This window comes from Trachinotus anak, unplaced genomic scaffold (assembly GCF_046630095.1).
Source record: "Trachinotus anak isolate AG129_WGS33_773 ecotype Australia unplaced genomic scaffold, CSIRO_AGI_Tana_v1 ptg000001l, whole genome shotgun sequence".
Taxonomy (NCBI): Eukaryota; Metazoa; Chordata; class Actinopteri; order Carangiformes; family Carangidae; genus Trachinotus; species Trachinotus anak.
This window is the reverse complement of record NW_027273852.1, coordinates 17,730,254-17,749,170: the sequence shown is the minus strand read 5'-3', so window position 1 is coordinate 17,749,170 and position 18,917 is coordinate 17,730,254. Positions and strand designations below refer to the sequence as shown.

The following is an 18,917-nucleotide window of genomic DNA, read 5'->3' as shown; positions in this document are numbered from 1 at the left end:
CTGTCGGCTGCTGGGGGAATTTTCCCAGGCTCCTTAAACCATTTTTTAGAACATAGACAATCACCAGATCATTAAATTGAACTAAATACAATCCTATACAATCACACTTGGAATAAATAATATTTTTGAGAAAATTTAATTAGTTTCATATTTGATGAGACTGTCAATGAAGTATGGTAATTTCATTACCTGTATTTAAATCTGCAAAATCTTTCTTTGCTGTAAATTAGGGCAATGCCATTACCACTGTCATTGTTAGCATGTTAGCAGTTAGCTCAAAGCAGAGCACACATTCACAGAGCCACAAACATGGCTGTGGACTCTTTAGACTGGTTGTGCTAACTTGGCCTATATAAATATTTGGGTTGTTTACACTATTTTATTACTTAACTGCAGGTGTATTTTAACTGACTGACTTTCTCTTGTTTCTGAAGTAATGTTTTTTCTGTTATAGAAGTGAACAGGACTGTGACACTTCAAGCAGACTTTTACTGAAGATTTTTGTTGGTTGCATTTTCCAGATACTTACATGTTGAAAGCAAGGGGAATCATGGGAAGAAAGCATGGATCACTTGCAGCCAAGGGGCTTGTCACAGTTTGGACGTTTTAAGGTTTTCAGGAATAGTTCTGCCTCTCCTCGAGCGACTCTGGATTGTTTGTTTCAAGAGAACCCTCTTGATTCACCGATGAGCCAAGTAGGAATGCAGTCAAGTGAAAGCACTTGTTAGTTCAGTCAGAGCTGAACACGAAGATACAACAACAGGAGTAACGTGTCACTGGCTCTCTGAGAATGAAAGTATACTTGAAGGAAGTGAAGCAGAGACAACTGCTTTCCTCTGCCTCCTGACAGTGTTCTGGCTGTAACATAACATCCATGCATCCACCATGTGATATTTGTGTCTTCACACAGGCCTGTGGAAGCTCAGACTCGTATCTACTTGACATTCCATATCGGGCATGGATCACTCACGTGTGAGGCTCCTGTTGAGGTGTGTTTACCCTGAGGGCACCCATAGGTCCTAACTGACAAAAATGCCACGTTGGTGTTAAGATGTCAGGCTTTTTTTAGTGCATTATGGAGCATCCTGATCACGTCAGACTGTTTGAATCACCGTAGAAATGAAAATGAGGAGCTTTTACAATCCAACATGTACTCACAAAATGTGTGGCAACCAAGAATAGAGTTAGACAAAGTTTTGTGTGTAATGTAATGGACTGAGTCAGCTAAGTGTGTCTCCTAACACACAGCCTGTCACAAGAATAATACAGTAATAGACATGGTTCATTATTGCTGTGTTTTAACTAAGAGCTCAATAGATGTGTCTGATCTATTTTGCATTGAGTTTATAAGCTGTGGAAAAACAAGGACGTGATATCTTCAACGTCACCCACAGACGTTTCAGAACTTTTTTAGATGTTTGGCTTTACCAGTCAAACCCGGAAACCACTGCAGCTTCAGTCAATCAAACAAGCATGCTCCCAAACCTGCTTTGCCTCTCTAAGTTTTGATATTTTTGTAGTAGAATATATGTTTTCAAATCAACAAAAATATATATAAAAAATTACTTTTAGCGTCTGTCATATGTGTCTCTCTGGCCCAGTTGTTTAGGATTTACTCAGTTGCTTACAGCTGTTTTTTTACTTCACTTTCACAATTGTTCCAAATGTGCCTGCTATTTATGGACAGCTGAATTAGTAATTAGTAGATAGTAATTCAGTTCACTGATTCTGCAGCACAGATTTAGAGCTGTAGTAAAACAGCAATATACCTTTTACACAGCATGTAACAGACGTTTAATGAGATAAATAATATCTTGTCATGTTCATATTTCATTTTAATTGCTCCTCTAATGAGCGTGCTGGTGCCCTGACAGTGTTCTGGCAATTGAATAGAGCAGAGCCATGATTGATGTCAGTGCGTCCTTTACAGCCACCATAAATCTTCTTCTGTGTGTAAGAATAACCAACTATTTTATTTACAACATTGTGAGAAAACTCAAGAAAGTTTTCACCTAAAATCTTAACATTTAACGGCGCAATCCACACAATCACGTAAACCTGCGGAGAAATGTTTCACAGTGGCATCTGCAGACGACCTGCTCAACAGAAGAAGTTTTAGCGTCTATATCTCTAGTAGGTAGACTACCGGCTTAGTTAAGTCAAAAAAAAAATCTTCTCACAGTGTTTGGATGACATTTTAAGCACAATTTCAAAAACAAGAACAAATCAGTGAGACAGGAGGGATCTCTGACAGCTCGTCTTGTCAAAGTTGTTCAGCAGGTAAATCCTGAATATTAGTCACCCTCAGTTGTCATTGCTCAGTGTGAGGGCAGGGCTGTCTCTAATTAAAGCTTGTTGGTTATCTAAGGCAACGTGAATAGGTTTCAGAGGAAGACAAGACTATTCAAAACAAGCATGGATTTCTGTTCTAGTCCCCACTGGAGACAGAGATAAGCTGTGAAGCTTTGTTTCCATTTGAGCCAAGAGCAGGTGAACTAGATGAACCAGCTGACCTGAGCTTCACCCCACTGCCCTGTCATGAGGCTAAAATGAAGCAATTTAAACTGTGGATGCCAATTCTCAGAATACGCTGGACCAAGACAAAATGTGTCCTGGCTGGAAGTCTCCCACCCAGGAGGTTTGGTTAGTGATGCTGTGGACGTTACAGAGATCCAGTAAAATAAACAAATAAACAAGATATGTGGAGTCAAAAAAAAGCAGTTATCTCGTTTCAATATTCTTTTTTTTTTTTGTCATTTTTATGTTGGCTACTATAAACCGCTCCTGAATGCTCCAAAGTTAGGTGAATAATGGATTAGTCTCCAGTGTTTGCTGTGTAATATTTAGTTTAGTTTAGGCACAAAAAACCAAAGACCCAGTTTCAAAGACAAGAGTTAAAGCCTGTTGTAGGTGTTGGTGGAAAGTAACTAAGTGCATTTACTCAGGTCCTGTGCTTAATCACAGTTTTGAGGTACTTGTACTTTACCTTAGTATTTGCATATCCTGTTACTTCATACTTCTACTCCACTACAATCAGAGGCAGATATTGTACTTTTTACTCCACTGCATTTATTTGATTATTTAGTTACTAGTTAATCTACAAAATCAGTAAAAAAGTAATCAATAAATAAATGGTGATGTATTATCATATAAGACTTAGGGTTAGTTATTGATCACAGGGGGGTATTCACATATCCCCAGTCAAATATCATTTCACTGGTATGTCTACACTGCAGCCTTGCCAGTCTACTTACATGCTTACTTTACATAAGTTAACAATATGAGTAAATCTTCCAGCACTAGTCATAAGTCAGTATGAGCCAGGACCGCTTGATTTTTAAAGTAATTTTTACTCTTTGTCATTTCCTCAATGGCAGAATTATTTTGAGATATTTGTGTTTGTTTATTCAAACCGCTTGCGTGAAATACAAACAATTTACAAAAATCACTATTTCCTCTCTCAAAACAGGTGACTAATCTAACAAGTGCTGTTTTTATGTTTGTGTGTGTGGCTTATCAACAAATACAGATCACTTTTTATTAGGTTTCTTACATTTTCATGTTTCACATTGGAGACACACACACACACACACACTTGTACTTCCATCTTTGTGAGGACACTAATTGACATAATGCATTCCCTAGCCCCTTACCCTAATCTTAACCATCACAACTGAGTGCCTAACTTTAACCCTGACCCTAACCTTAACCTAAACCTAATTCTAACCAGAACTCTAAAACCAAGTCTTAACCCTCAAAATGTGATTTGAAGGTGTCTCAAAAAGTGAGGACCGGCCAAAATGTCCTCATTTTCTCAAAATGTCCTCACTCTGTTAGTAAAATACTTTTTTTGGTCCTTACTATGTAGCAAGTACAAGTACACACACACACACACACACACACACACACACACACACAGATGAAAGATGTAAAATGTAGATAAGTGTCTAAGAATGGCAGCCTTAAGTCAAACCAGAATGATCCAGATTCACAGCCAGTAGTGACTTATGACTCTGGTAAGTTGTGTGTGTGTGTGTGTGTGTGTGTGTGTGTGTGTGTGTGTGTGTGTGTGTGTCTGTCTCTATGAGTGTGTGTGTACATGTGTGTGTTTAATCTACCTACAAGTCATGTGAAATGAATGATAAAAAAAACCTTTTGGCCAAAATCTCAGCTGAGAAGAAAATGATAGTCAAACTAATCAAAGTGGATAACATTACAAAATCACACATTATCATTATGATTATGTCATATGTTTGGGTCTTGGACTGTTGGTCACACAAATCAAGTAATTTAATGATCAGCTGAGTATTTTTGCCAAATTTTAGACACAGTATCCCAACAGTGCATTATTGAACAGAAAGTTGACTGAGGTGGAATTAAGTGGCTCTGATGCATCATTCTAGAGAAATGTAGAAACTGACCTATTAAGAACACACTTTCTTTTCAAATGTTATTATTTTACGTTTGGATTAGATTGTATTAGATTGTCACTGTGGTTGTCAGTTTGTTTTAGTTTTTTTTTCTAGGCTGCTGTAAGAGCAGAAAGCAAATGATAGAGGAACAATCATGCATTGGAAACATAACGACCCAGATTCAAATTACTGGCATCCTGAGTGTGCAGTACTATACTATAGCCTGTTGAGATCAGGAAACAACACAGCACTGCAACCACAGTCTCTCTACTGCCAGTCACTGAAAAATTTCCCGTTCAGCCTTCCACTAGGAAATACTTAACATGTGATTATTCACCTGACACAGAAGCATTCACCAATTGCTGTGGCATACAGAGTTGTTGAATGAGAGGTAAATTGCTACTCATAAATTCTCCAGCCTTGATTATTTTGCTAAAGTGAGGATTAAAACCTAAACTAAAAACTTTGTACATCCTTCTGTATTCTTTGTAGAACTGTGTGTAATTGCTGCTGGGTCGTTGTTATCACTGTTGTTTGATACACCAGAGTTCACGCTGCAGCTCAATGTGACACATACCTAATGATTTCTGGTCTGTAAAATGGTGATGCATGTTTTGCCATACCTAAAGAACTGTTGTAATTTGAATTAATGGAAAGAATTTGGTCAAAACTTTTGTAAAATACCATAGTTAAAACGCACCAGGAACAAGTAGAACAAGAATCATCTGAAAAAACAGCTGAGCAGCACCTAGATTCTTATCCATCACACAAAAGCATCAGGGAGGCCAAATTCATTCTGCAGCATGACAACCAGCCCAAACACACAGCCAGAGTCATAAAGAACTGCAGTATCTTCAGAGGCAAGAAGAACAAGGAGTCCTGCAACAAATGGTCTGGCCCCCACAAGCCCTGATCTCAATCGAGTCAGTCTGGGGTTACATGAGGAGACAGAAGACACTGAGACAGAGTTCTCCAGGCAAGTTCTCCAGGATGCCTGGGAGAACCTACCTGCCAAGTACTTTGAATAACTGTGCACTATTGTACAAAGGAGAACTGGTGCTTTTTAAAGCCAAATGATGGTCACAGATTTGAATTAGGATTTTTTTCTGTATACTGCACTTGGTATAAAATTAATTGATCAATAAAAATTTATAGAAATACTTGCACAGTACTGTACACTTTAGAAGAGAATGGATCTTTTTCAATCACGAGGGACCGAGCAGCTTCCTGTTCCACCGTTGAACTAGTATGGACAGTAATCTAAAAAAAAAAAAGCATAAAACCATCAATAATGACCTGAAGCTTGGCATTGAGCATCAAGGCCTGTGGTCTCAGAGTGGCCTTGTGATCCTTCTTACATAACAGGGAGCCTCTCTCATCCTCACCCCTTCAAAAACACACACACACACCGAAAATGGTCCTTGAGTCAGGGCCAGTGTTGGAAAGCAGAGTGGCTGAGAAAGCAGCTTGTTGCCCCGAGTGATTACAGCGGAGAAAAGACCCCACCCACCATCCCACTTTGCTCAGATAACAGGCCCGTTGTTGGACGCAGGACTCAAACAAAGGCGACCCTGTCCCTCTCCTCTTGCTCACTCTGGTCTCTGTATCTGTATCTGAACTTTGATTTCCTCTGTGGTCGGCCAACAGGTATCTCTAACCCAAAGATACCTGAACCACTCCCTCTGTGTTAGGGCCTTCCATCCATCTCTCTCCTCCCCAAACTCCCCACATAATCCTGAGGACACAGAATTGGCTGATTAGGGAAACATTATATGGTGGGAGTAGTCTGATGGGATCAAAGGGAGTTTGGTGGGTCCAAAACCCAGAGGGTAAAAAGCCATGACTTTGTTGAACTGCCCGGGAAAATATATTCCTGCATCCTCAGACTAAATTTTCTGTTGCTTCTTTATGTAGAACTGGAGTTACATTTGTTTGTTAGTTGGTAGCATCAGCACCATTGAATCCTCCACTCAGGAACATGGGGAACTCAGTGGAAAACACCTGAGAGATGACTCAGAGTGGACCTGTCAGCTGTACTAACCTGTACTGATAAAGAAAACATTTGTCTTTATTAAAGCTGCTGCAGGGAGATCTAGTCATACATTTACTGACTGACTGATTTGTGCAGTCAAGTCAGTAAAAAAGCGAAAGCGTCTGTTTAAAACTTTTTTTTCTCTCTGACTCTGACTCTATCAGGATGGTGTTATCTCAGTGAAGGACATCGACCTGGTGATGTCAGAGGGTCTAGGAATGCGTTACGCCTTCATTGGTCCCATGGAAACAATGCACCTCAATGCACCTGAAGGTAATGTTTCCTCACATAAACAGAAGGTCACCACCCAACGTACCTGTTGAAGCTCTTGCTTTGAGCAATTTTTACTTTGAGTGACTGAAACGAGAAAGAGAAAGAAACAGACGACAGGCAACAATGGTCTTGGGACCACATGTGAAGTTAAAGGAACATTTCATCAATTTACACATGGAGTGCAGCTGAACCATCACAAAGAGAACTACTGAAAACCTTTGTATAATGTCTCCTGTAGCTCTAGAGGGAGATCCTTGAAGTCTGAAATATATCCATGAAGACAGGAAGCTTACCTTACAGACTTGACTTGTGGGGTTCGAAATAGGTGGAGAGCTGCAAAGGAGGAAAACTTTGCATATAGTCTTTTTTCATATTCATGTTATACAAAAACAATGAGTGGATGGATAATTAAAATGAGTAAAAAGGTATATTTGGCTGCAGAATGTCTTGTGTGAACAGGTACAATCTTGGCTTTTTGTTTAAACTAACCCTAACCACCAAGACTGAAGTGAGAAAAACTGCAGTTCTTTGATTGGCTGCTTGAGGCTTGAGTCAGTCCCCATAGACTCGTATGTTAAAATGCCAACTTTACAGCTGAAATAAACATGTTTACAGCCTGGTACAAAAAATGGTTTGGTCTCTATAGCTTATTTCCTGACTTCATGACAACTCCAGGGGGGTGAATTTTTATATAACTCATCCGTTTAAAGGCTATGTCCATTTTTATTTACAGTCAATGTTGTATTAATTTTTCAAATAAGTGAAATAATACATTCCATGCTGCCATTGCACAAGAATTAAATGTACTCTTTATTTAAGCGTCACTGAGGAGCCTCCAGGCCATCACTTAAATAAAACTGTGAGAAGATCAACAGCGACAGTCCACATGCCTCAACACAACATACATGTACTGTACCATACTGTGGCGCTCCTGTGTCAGAGAGAGACTGAGAGTGAAACCTCAGGGAGATGGAGAATATCAAAGGGGAGTGTGAAACCCAGAGAGCAACCCTGACTGTGTACACTCACAGAAAAAGGTCCCTGTGGCTGAACAAAGCAGCCTTTTGATGGGTAGCGATGAATGCACTCCCTCACACCAGTAATCCAAAACTCACAGAGCCCACATCGCAGCCTTCAAACCAGGTGCCAGCTCTACCTGTAGTTACAGCGCTGAAGCTCTCTACTGATTTTTTCTCTGCTCAGGAAACAGTAGTATGATCATGTTCTCAAAAGATAGCTAAGACCGACTCCTGTAGTGACTTCCCGTCCTTGAATCTTTCCAATCAGATACTGGAGCACTCAGGTTCTCTGTCCATGTCTCTCTTTTTGTACTCTGCCTGAATGACTCTGCTTTTGTAAACCATGCACCTGCACAGGACAGCATTATCCTTTAAAGGAATAATCCATTGAAAACCTCTCTGCCTGCAGTCTTGAAGGAGACTCTGAGATGGCTGTAGCTTGCGCCCTCATGTAATCAGCTTGAATCCATAGCAGCAACGATGGATTCTGGTTTGATTGATTGAGGGATAATTTTCTCAGTGTAGTTAAAACACTTGTCATTGGCTCAGTCAGATGATTATATTTGTCAGTTGCATCCAGTTGTTGGTGACCAGCAGAGAAATGGGTTATGGACATTTTTTAACACTTTCCACAGGGCTGCATCCTCCAAGGGCTGCAATTTCAAGACTTCTTTATTCGACAAAAAAACTAAATTGAGTTTCACACATCCACCAGTCAGAATTCAGTGCAAAGAAGCCTGTAAAATTAAGACTGATTGCGTTACTGCAGCGCAACAAGGCTTTCCTATTTCAAAGGCTCCTTCAAGTGTGGCCAAGAATTGCGTCCGTCATTTCCTGGGCAACGAAGGATCAGACGGGTTGATCCTTCGTTGCGCAACTTATCTCAAGATCCATTGCACACCAGTGTTGAATCACTTTTACAAAAGAATAGGCAGACTCTGCAAATAAAACAGCAGCTGAGGATCAATAGGAAATCCTCCGTAGACCAGACTGTCTCATTTCGGTTCAGTTAAATGATGCCACATTACAGCAAAAAGATTTTGTTCTTCCAGAGCAATTAAAGGTCGCGTATTTAAAGTTTGGTGCAATGGCGTGGAGGTAAGTAAATAATAAATGTCAGTTTCAACCTATCAGAGCTGAAATCTGTAACTTTCCACTCCTTTTCTACCTCTGCAGAGGTCTTCAGTCGAAGTGAGCGAATTGCTGTGGGAAGCTTAAATCATCCACAGCAAAACTGTGACTACAGTGTTTAGCAGAGCCATATCTGATATTGCTGGACTTGGTAATGATGCACAGAGTAGAAACATTTTAGAAAAACATGTGACAGCGGCAGCAAAAGAGGAACTGAAGAAAAAAAAAACCATGCCTTGAAATGAGACCATGAAATCCCACACAGTCTGTTTGGTTGAAGGTAGATGGTACTTATCACGCTGCTGTGCCGTATATAATATATCCCACTATTGTTCAATGACAGTGACAAGGATTTTGAAACCATATAAATGTTGAGTATTGTAGCTACTCTGTTGTCACATATTTGGTCTAAATAAGTCAAGGAAAGATTAACACTTTTTTTTCAGTTTGTTTGATTGAACGATATTCAGGTGTCACACTTTTAAGTCTTTGGTGTGAAACTTCATTTCAGTGTGAGAAAGCTATTTTAAATGGGCACCCGCTGACCTTCCTTAATTAAAGAGCTGGTGTGAAGCAGTCCCTGTGCGTCGTTTTTTTTTTTTTCCCAGATTGCTCCACACTGGCTTTTTATTACTTCAAACATCTTGTCCTGACCTGTTATCACAGGAATGTCAACAAATCATACAGGGGGGGGGGGTCCCTCTTTATGATACGTTTTGTCCAATCATTAGTTATAATGAGTACCTGTGTTGCCTCACAGATCATGAGGTGTGTGTTGTCTTAATCTGTCGTTATTTGGTTCATTCAATTTTTTTTACATTGATTATAATTCATTTGCAGCTGAGTGAATACAACCAGGCTCCAACAGAAGTTGTAGGGTTTGAACAGAGGAAAACCAGTATCCTCATTTAACAGTCTTTATTAAAACAGCACATAAATCATCCATCATGCAAAAATGTCACAAATAAAATCACAAATAAATCATTACAAGTCAATCAATGAGAGCAAAGGGCAAGTTCTCATTTCAGAGACACCAACAACCTTTAATTTTAGTACATGATCACATCTTTTGATTTTTCTAAGGTGTCATTTCTGTGGCACATTCAAAAGACTCAAGATCTAAATATAATTTGATGCAGGAAATATTAATTACAGAAAACACTAGTAATTACTTGTCTGATGAGCTAGTTTCTCACATTTATTTTACCAAAAGTTATAAATTATTCACTGTGCTTTGCTGTTTATGTTTTCTGTACCAGAAAGTCTTGGAGGTCTGCCTTAGATAAAATTATAACTTAGTAAGTTTTTTTTGCATGGCGGTTTATGCTTTGAGATGCAACAAATGCAATCACAGCTGTGAGAATTATAGCCTCTGTAGCTGTATTTTCATGTTTTCAGTTCAGCGTAAGACTGCAATTTACACAGAAAAGGGAGTAATAGATAACTATGGGTCACAGCGGTTTGCAGAGGAGATAACAAGCATACCTTCCAAAATGTGTTTACAGCCCTACGTGTCAATTGTTGAACCAATTTCTGTCAGGAGGTGTTTTCAAAGCAGGGACAAAACTGTTTGGTCATATCTAAAATACATAAAACTATAAGAGAAACATCTCGGTGAATATCTCCGTACAACAATCATTTAAAAATCATAACAGTAGTTATCTGAGAGCATTTTTCATATAGCCTAGCATGTAGCATGTTCCAGCCTTCAACTGCAAATGCAAAACTTGACACAAATTCAGTCACAACAACTTCCTTTAAGAAACTTGTCATTAATTTAAATCAAAAGTTTTCGTTCTGTATTTTCACACAACAATATGTCTGTCACTGTTGGTCAGCCTGCAGGGATCTGAAGAGGACAACTTTTTAAAATTGTGATGTTTTGCCCTCATGATGATGTTTTACTGGAGCAGTGGTTTCACTTTAAGAACAAGCAGCTTTCTCTGCCAGTGTTCAGGATGTGAGGGGTATTGAATGTTGTGATACATATGTGAACCGGTCTCATTCCTGGCCTTCCCTCTGATGAGCTGTCCTCCCACAGGTTTGGAAGACTATATGAAACGGTATGGACAAGGCATAACGAGAGTCCTGACCTCCTTTGGGCCGGTACCAGACTTCTTCAGTGAGGGAGCCAAGAGCATCATTAATGTAAGTGTGATGGTGGCAAAAGAGAACATGCTGTAAAATATAACTATATTCATTTATCCAGGTCAATATTTATTTAATCAACCTTTCCTCCCACTGATTCAGTCATACGAAGCGAGTGTTTGTAGATGGAGTCTTTAGTTCTGCATGACTGAAACTCAAGAGTTCCTTCTCACCCCAGCACCATAAAGTTCCCTCCTCAGGAGGCAGTTTCTGGTCACATGCTATCACGGGCTGTTAAAATGTGAGCCACAGAAGGTCATCATGTGAAGAAACCCTGAGCTGGAACAATAAATAGTTTAAGGTGAACTAGTTTAGAGAACAGTAGCAGTCACACGAGTTTGGAGTTGAGAAACCAGTTGTATTCCTGCAGCATCCTGATTCATATTCAACAGTGGTACACATTTACATTCAGGAGCATAGTTTTCTACTGTGACTTTAGGTTCAGTGGCAGTGACACATGTAAGAGCCAAAACATCCCACCACATTAGCTCTGGCCCTCTTAGGTTTTAAAGATATACTCCACTGAAAACTCTGTTTTAGGTTTGAAAGGTCGCACTGAAAACTTGGTTGCTTGCTCCTCCCCCGTCTGCTGTCTGTGTCTGCTGTCTATCAGCATGCAGTCTTTCCTGTAGCTCTTTATGAAATTCAAACTGACACAATTTTTTGTGATTTTATTGTATTGTGTTGTATCAAATTGTGTTTTGTGCTGTTTTGTCAGTGTTTATAGTTGAGTTTTTCTATATTTTAAAGGGCCATCTGTGGGGAAGGGCACTGCGGATTAGCTTATACTATAAATGCTGTGGTATGTGGCATTGGTTTATGCCATACTTGTCCCAATGTAAATGGACATAAATAAATAAAGTCCAAAGCAGATTCAGTTTACAATAACAAACTGTTTTAGGAGTCTTTTAGTTTACTCATGAACCAGCAGCTACTGTAAATTAAAATCGTAGTTGTCTCTCATGGTCATGACATGTTCAAGTTTCACTTTTTTTATTTCAAATTCTTTTCATTTTGCAGACGTGTCTCTCATTTTGTTTCGAACACCTTTATTGTATGCACTGCACTCTTCATCACAGCTAACTTTACCTCAGTCAGAAACACTTAGAGCAAAGATTTTGACAAGTTTTAGCAAGTGGTTTTGCAGATTTGGCAGAAATAATCAAATATAATCAAAGAATCTGAGTGACAATGTGGACTCCTTAATAAACATACATTAACATAAATCTTAGTTAAATTAATGATACAACATACCATATAGCTACAGCAGCAAACTGGGCTGGCATAAGTGTCTGTGATATACATCTACATATATAACCCTGATTTAATCTCATTGAGATCACGATTTCTTTCAAAAGAGAGACCTTGGCTAAACATTGGCTAGTGGGATGAGGCTTTCAATTTTTAAAATCCACTGTAATTAATTTCAATTTATAAATTGCAAAGTGTCAACACAAAATAAGGAGTGTTGCTTTTCCCTGAGAACAGGAACCTTTTAACCTTGACAGTTTAAATCATGGTCGAGGAGAGAGCTCTACCCCCAAAAAAGTCTCTGCTCGAAGGCTTAAAGCACTGAATGTCACTGATTGGTCAAGTATGCTAGCATTTTTGGTAACATTGTTGTACACTCCACCACTGCAAACATGTTTTGCTTGTAGTTTGTGGCTGACAATAATCAGGATGGAGCAGGCTGAGAGATTTATGACAGAATGGCTAAGTCCAAAGCTTTGTTGTCTATTTTTGTAGAGGATGACATTACACATGCGTATAAATGATGTAAAAGGTGATCTTTACGCTTACGTGTTCCTGTCCGTTTGGCCCTGTTGTGGATACATATACTACAATTCTCTTCAGGACGTTTTACCCATGGGGAAAGATCCTGGACATAAACTCTTTCAACAAGTTCCTGAAACTCTGAAACACACATATAACAAGATTCACACTATCTCCCGATTTCTAAACCCCACTACTGTGAATGCTACAGACCCACCAACCAGCAGGTGTCCCCAGTCTAGTGTCGATGCTGAGAGCCCTGACCAGGATGTCCACCCACATAAAACCAAACTGTGTTTGCTAGAGCACATGACCGCAACAGTGATACCATGAAAATCAGACTTCAGGCGTTTGCGTGACCTCTGCTCACACTAAACACGTTATGTGTTCACAGCAGTGAAGCGGCAGTTGGCTAGTTATGTGGCTAACAAGCTATATTACCAAACCCAAAATGTGTGGGATGTAACAGTGTCCAGTTAAAACCAAACAGATAATAACTGCATTCCATTTAGTTGTGATGACTATGGTATATTTTTAGAAATGCAACTTACTATGTTCTCAGTCATTGTTTTTCAATGTTTCCAATGGAGGAACTCTGCCCACCAAGCGTTCAACTCTTTGTGTTTCCTTCCCTGCTGCCCACAGGAGATGTGTGAGCTGATTCCCAGCGACCAGCAGCATCTGTCGGCCAGGATTGAGAGGAGGGACCAGCTCCTCATGGGTCTAGCTAAGCTGAAGAAGGACCACTGAGATGCATTCAGAGCCCAAACACAAGAAAAGTAATGATTACAGCTGCTGTCTGAAAACAGAAATTCTTTATACATGTTTCTCATGACCTCTGACCTCTTTCGTTTTTTGCAAGTCAACACAAATAAGAAAAAATCTTAAGTGAAACATGTTAGACAGATTGAAGTTAAATGCTAAATACACTAAATGTAAGAGACACAGGCACAATGATGTTTTGATTAATAAAAACAATGGAAGCATACATTTATGTAATTTTTTAATACAACATATTTTTCATTATCCTAATCATGAACGATTAAATAATAAAATTAACTGAATATTTCTGGACTGAGTTCTGCAGCAGTCTCTGTTTCCTCCAGCAAAACAAATCAATGATGTGCATTGCATTTAATGGTTACTGATAAAGTCCTGAATTCCAGGCAACAGTGAATGGAAACATGTCACGAGTGTATATTAGGCTCGCTGTGACATTTCCTGTCTGCTCCTGTTACAGATTTCATTTCACAGTGATACCAGGCCAGAGTGACTGTCACATGATCGTGTTGTCTCGCCTACATCTATGAAATGTGACGAGTTACCACAAAAACAAAAATATGAACATGTTTCTTCTGTGTATATACTATAGGAGTGTTTAAGTTTAAGTTTTTTTATACCAAAAATGTTTTAAACTTTTAAACATATTTCACCTTGGGCATGTTCTACTACAGTTTTATGGTCATTATTTACATATTTGTACATGTTTTTAAAGCATTATGTAATGTGTTATTCATCATATCAACACATGAAAAAAACGATGATTACTTCATTTGCTTTAGGATAAATATTGAGTCTGAAAAAGGTTGAATATGATCTGAATACAGAATATTGTGTCAGTCAAGTGAAGCAACTAGATTATTGGAAAGTAACTGAGTACATTTACTCCAATACTTCATTGAAGTGTCAAATTTTGTGGTAATCGTACTTTACCTGAGTATTTTCATTTAATGACACTTTATACTTGTTGCACTTTTTACTCCACTACATTGATCTTACAGCTATGGTAGGTTAAAAAAAACAGGCCACATACTAAAATCATATCAAATAAATCTTTCATTCATTTCAAATTTGCTCTTATTCAACCAACTAGGCAAGAGACAAATTATACATATACTTTCAGTACATTTGCCATCAATATTTTTGTACTTTTACTTGAACTTTGAATGCAGGACTTCTTCCACCACTGTTTCAGCTAAATATAAAAATGGCTCTGCTGCACCTCTGACAGAGCTGGATTACCAACTGGGCAAAGCAGATAGCTGCACAGGGGCCCAATAAGACCCAGGTTTCCCTGTATGTACTCTTCTCTTCTCTGAAGCCCAAATAACATATTTTTTACCTCACCAGCAATCCAAAACCCAAAAATGTTGAGTTTACTGTCATAGAAAACTGGGAAACTAGAAAATATTCACATTTGAGAAGCCAGTATTTATTGATACTATGACGTTTTTATGGGGGGGGGGGGGGGGGGGGTCCTGTACAATAGGGACCCAACAATAAATCCTCTCCTAAGATTGAAAGCATTCTGCCAATTATGAACTCAGTCATCATGCACAAAAAGAGAGAGAGTGGGCCTGTGTTCAGAGTGAGGTCTCCCGCTGATGACGGCCTCCTCCATTGGTGCGGGGCTGGCCACGCCCTCAGTCTGGCCCCGCCCCCTCTCCGTCTGCAGGAGCGCTGATGTAAAACCTCCGAGGCCTCAGGTGTGTCCCACACATGACTTCAAGACGAGTCAAACAAGCTGAACTCTGGTTGTGTTGGTGAGCGGGGAACAGTTTCCTTCAGATCACAAACCAACACAGGATTAATTATTTTCCCCTTCATGGAAAACTACTGATTTTTTTTTTAATAAGCTCCACAAAGACAGGTGAGTTCTTACCAATGTGGCCGGATTAGGTTTGTGAGCTCCACACCTGGACCTATATCCTGTAGATGACAACACTGTGTAGACCTATAATGTTGATAATAACAAATGTCGACCTTTCATTTAGTAAAAACTCTACAATTTAAAATGATTAATATGTTTCTCAGAAAATAGCACTTCATCAAAACATTTTTCTGTTTTAATTACGCAAACAAAAGGATATTGTTCATCTCTTGAAGCTAAAATCCCATTTATTCCTATCTAAAAGCCCTAACTGCCTTTTAATACATTGGATGTTTCCATCTTAAAAGTAATTACTAATATGCGAAAATAATTATTTCTTTTTAAGAATAGCCAAATAAAGGTGATGGGAAAGATTGTAAAGCGGTTTGATATGAGGAAAAAGATGCATTTTAATCCTGTCCTAGATACTATATCACTTACATTTTACTGCTTAAGAATTTTCACTTCTGTCACTTCACTTCTGAATTTACACTTCACTTCCTACATTTACGAAGTCACTGCCATGTGTGGCCTATGTAACACGCCTCTGAAAGTAGATCACAATTTAATACATTTCCAAAGTGACTATCACGCTAAGTATGAGCTGAATACTTAGATAATGGGATTTCAGGCAGTGGCGTGCATAGGTCGTTGGTGGCTGGGGGACCACCTCTGCAAGCTGCACTCCCTACATAGTCCACTATATAGGAAATTTGCCATTTTTTTTAGTGCTCTCCAAATGTATAGTCATAATTATTAGGCTATACCCTATATAATAATTTCATCATGAAATGTAGTGTACAACCGATGGTCACTAACCAAGCCATATATACCATGATGCATGCATTGTGCGCGTGTTGAAAGTGAGAAAAACAGCGCAGAGACAACAACCCCAGTAGTGTCCAAAAGTGATTTGATAATGAGCTCACATATGGTCCTTTACATACAGTTAAGGACATAGTAGGACATATACATAGTGAGTAGAGAGTGGTGAATGAGTGATAACCTATAACCTGAGTATAAAAGTGCTCTATGAAATGATAAGTAATACATTTTCCCTGTTGCCTTTATCATTATCTGGCTGACAGAAAGGAACACTGTAAATGATGTCAGAAAGCATAATAAAAGAGTCTGGCAACAATGGCTTTGTAGACCCTGCTCTCCGTGTCCCAGGGTTCGGTCTGTGTCTCATCCCTGTCCTTGTGAGTGGTTTAAGGTCCTGCTCATTACTCGTGTTATTTATTATCAGAATGAATTTGACTCGCTACATATTGTTCAATAACATTAAAATACAAAAAGACCAGTCTACTAAGAAAGGAGTTCCATCTCTGTACCTGCAGACAGTTATGAGCTCTGTAAGACAGTACAATTCCTTCATCCACACACTGAATGAAGTTTTCTAGGCTGTTAACCTTCTACTAATTTCCTGCCTTTTACAGGTTGATCTCCCAGAGTCCTCTTCGCCACAATGAGTTGGGGGGCACTCTATGCCCAGCTGGGCGGCGTCAACAAACACTCCACCAGTCTAGGAAAGATTTGGCTTTCTGTCCTTTTCATCTTCCGCATCACTATCCTGGTCCTGGCAGCTGAGAGTGTCTGGGGGGATGAGCAGTCAGACTTCACATGCAACACGCAGCAGCCTGGCTGCAAAAATGTCTGCTATGATCACTTCTTTCCTGTGTCGCACATCCGCTTGTGGTGCCTGCAGCTCATCTTTGTGTCCACACCAGCTCTGCTCGTAGCCATGCACGTCGCCTACAGGAAACAGGGGGATAAGAAGACCATGCTGGCCTCCAACGGCACTGAGAAGATGACGGATACTGACCTGGAGACACTGAAGAAGAGGCGTCTGCCAATCACAGGCGCACTGTGGTGGACCTACACCTGCAGCTTGTTCTTCCGGCTCATCTTCGAGGGTGGGTTCATGTACGCACTGTACTTTGTTTATGATGGCTTCCAGATGCCCCGGCTGGTAAAGTGTGAGCAGTGGCCTTGCCCCAACAAGGTGGACTGCTTCATCTCCAGGCCGACAGAGAAGACCGTCTTCACCATCTTTATGGTGTCCTCATCGGCCATCTGCATGGTGCTGAACGTGGCCGAGCTCTGCTACCTCATCGCCAAGGCGCTCCTGAGGTGCATGGCCAGGTCAAACAAGAGGAAACACCATTACACCCACAAGGACAGTGTGACACGGGATAATGCCCTGCTGCAGAATAAGAAGAACGAGATGCTGCTGTCTTCCTCCACAGATTCGTCCAGCAACAAGACAATGTGTTGAAGAGCAGCTATCAGTGGTGGAGTGGGATGAATGAGGAGACACCTAAAAACTGTAAATCCAACTACCCATGATTGTCAAAGTTTGTATCTACAGTTAGCCTCTAATGCGAGCATCTACCAGAATTGTCTCATGGGAGGGTAATTGCCATCTTATGACGCAGATTTTGAGACAGTGGAAACTTCAAATGACCACAAAAGAGATTAGTTTAGCTTGACAGTGTTGTTGAGGTGGAGTTTCCTCCAGTGAAGAAAAAAAAAGCAGCAAGGTAGCTGAGATTTTTCTCACATTAGTGTCACCTCTACTTTTCATACAGCAGATGGTTGATGATAGTGTTGGATGATGGGGGTTTTAATTTATTGTTACCAGTTTGAAGTTTGCTTGAATGTGTTCAAAGAGTGACTGGTCAGGTTATGAACCAGAGAACAATGAGTCTACACTGACATCTGGTGGTGACAGTGAAACCCAAGCGCACAAACACTGTCGACAAGGTCTGAGTGAGTTACTGAGTGTTAAAGGTAGAAGAACAAATAAAGAAATGACAAGTGAAGCAGAAAAAAAAGGTCCAAATGCCTTCGTGATTACTTTCAGTGTATAGTTTACAAGAGTTGACATTTGATTTTAAATGTTCAAATTCATGTTTTACAGTGATTGATAAAAGCAGATGAGTTTTTTTTTTTTTATTCTGTTGTGTTGAATCAAGCGACTGTAGCACAAAGTTAAGTTTGAAAATTGATAGTTAAATGAGCTTTTTGATTTTAATTTTGTGTTTTTATGATTACTGAGGAGTGCGTTACACAAGATAAGATTATCTAACATGAAATCTAACCTAATACACCACAGTGGTTAAATAGATTTGATGCTCTTTGCTGTTCAGTCCAATCAGAATGTCTGTTGTTTTTTTGTAACTTGAAGTGAATTGAAGTGTTTCTTTACACGAGTTGGAGAAATAACCTGCACACACTGAGAACGTGTTGCATATTATTCACACTTGCATGCCAGGAGATACAAGTATGAAACATATGTGTTTAGACGATGTTTGGATGTTTTTAATCCTTCAGGCAGAAATCGCTCATCTTGTATAAATGTGAAATATTTGCTTTGGAACTGAAACTGCAGAACTGATCTGGATATCGAAGTCTTAAAAGAGGCAAAAACAAATCTCACATGACACAAATTTTAATTCAGAAATACTGAGTGGTGT

At 39.5% G+C, this 18,917-nt stretch overlaps 2 protein-coding genes across 2 annotated transcripts in view; both read left to right on the top strand.

Annotated features, from left to right (window-relative positions):
* The window catches only part of cryl1 (crystallin, lambda 1), a 28,570-nt gene extending 14,704 nt beyond the window's left edge, over positions 1 to 13,866 (top strand). The window contains exons 8-10 of the mRNA XM_071481642.1: positions 6,609 to 6,717; positions 10,909 to 11,015; positions 13,434 to 13,866. Of these exons, the coding sequence (XP_071337743.1) occupies positions 6,609 to 6,717; positions 10,909 to 11,015; positions 13,434 to 13,538 (321 nt within the window). The 3' untranslated portion in view covers positions 13,539 to 13,866. The remainder of the gene's footprint in view (positions 1 to 6,608; positions 6,718 to 10,908; positions 11,016 to 13,433) is intronic.
* Positions 13,867 to 15,311: 1,445 nt separating this feature from the next.
* gjb8 (gap junction protein beta 8) lies at positions 15,312 to 17,849 on the top strand. Its single transcript, XM_071481653.1, has 2 exons — positions 15,312 to 15,454; positions 16,891 to 17,849. Exon 2 carries the CDS (start codon positions 16,907 to 16,909, stop codon positions 17,714 to 17,716), a length of 810 nt encoding a protein of 269 aa, XP_071337754.1. The 5' UTR covers positions 15,312 to 15,454; positions 16,891 to 16,906; the 3' UTR covers positions 17,717 to 17,849.
* Positions 17,850 to 18,917: the final 1,068 nt, after the last annotated feature.

Bases quoted from the DNA above. Each gene is read 5' to 3' on its own strand.
- gjb8 (XM_071481653.1), top strand. From the start codon at position 16,907: ATGAGTTGGGGGGCACTCTATGCCCAGCTGGGCGGCGTCAACAAACAC.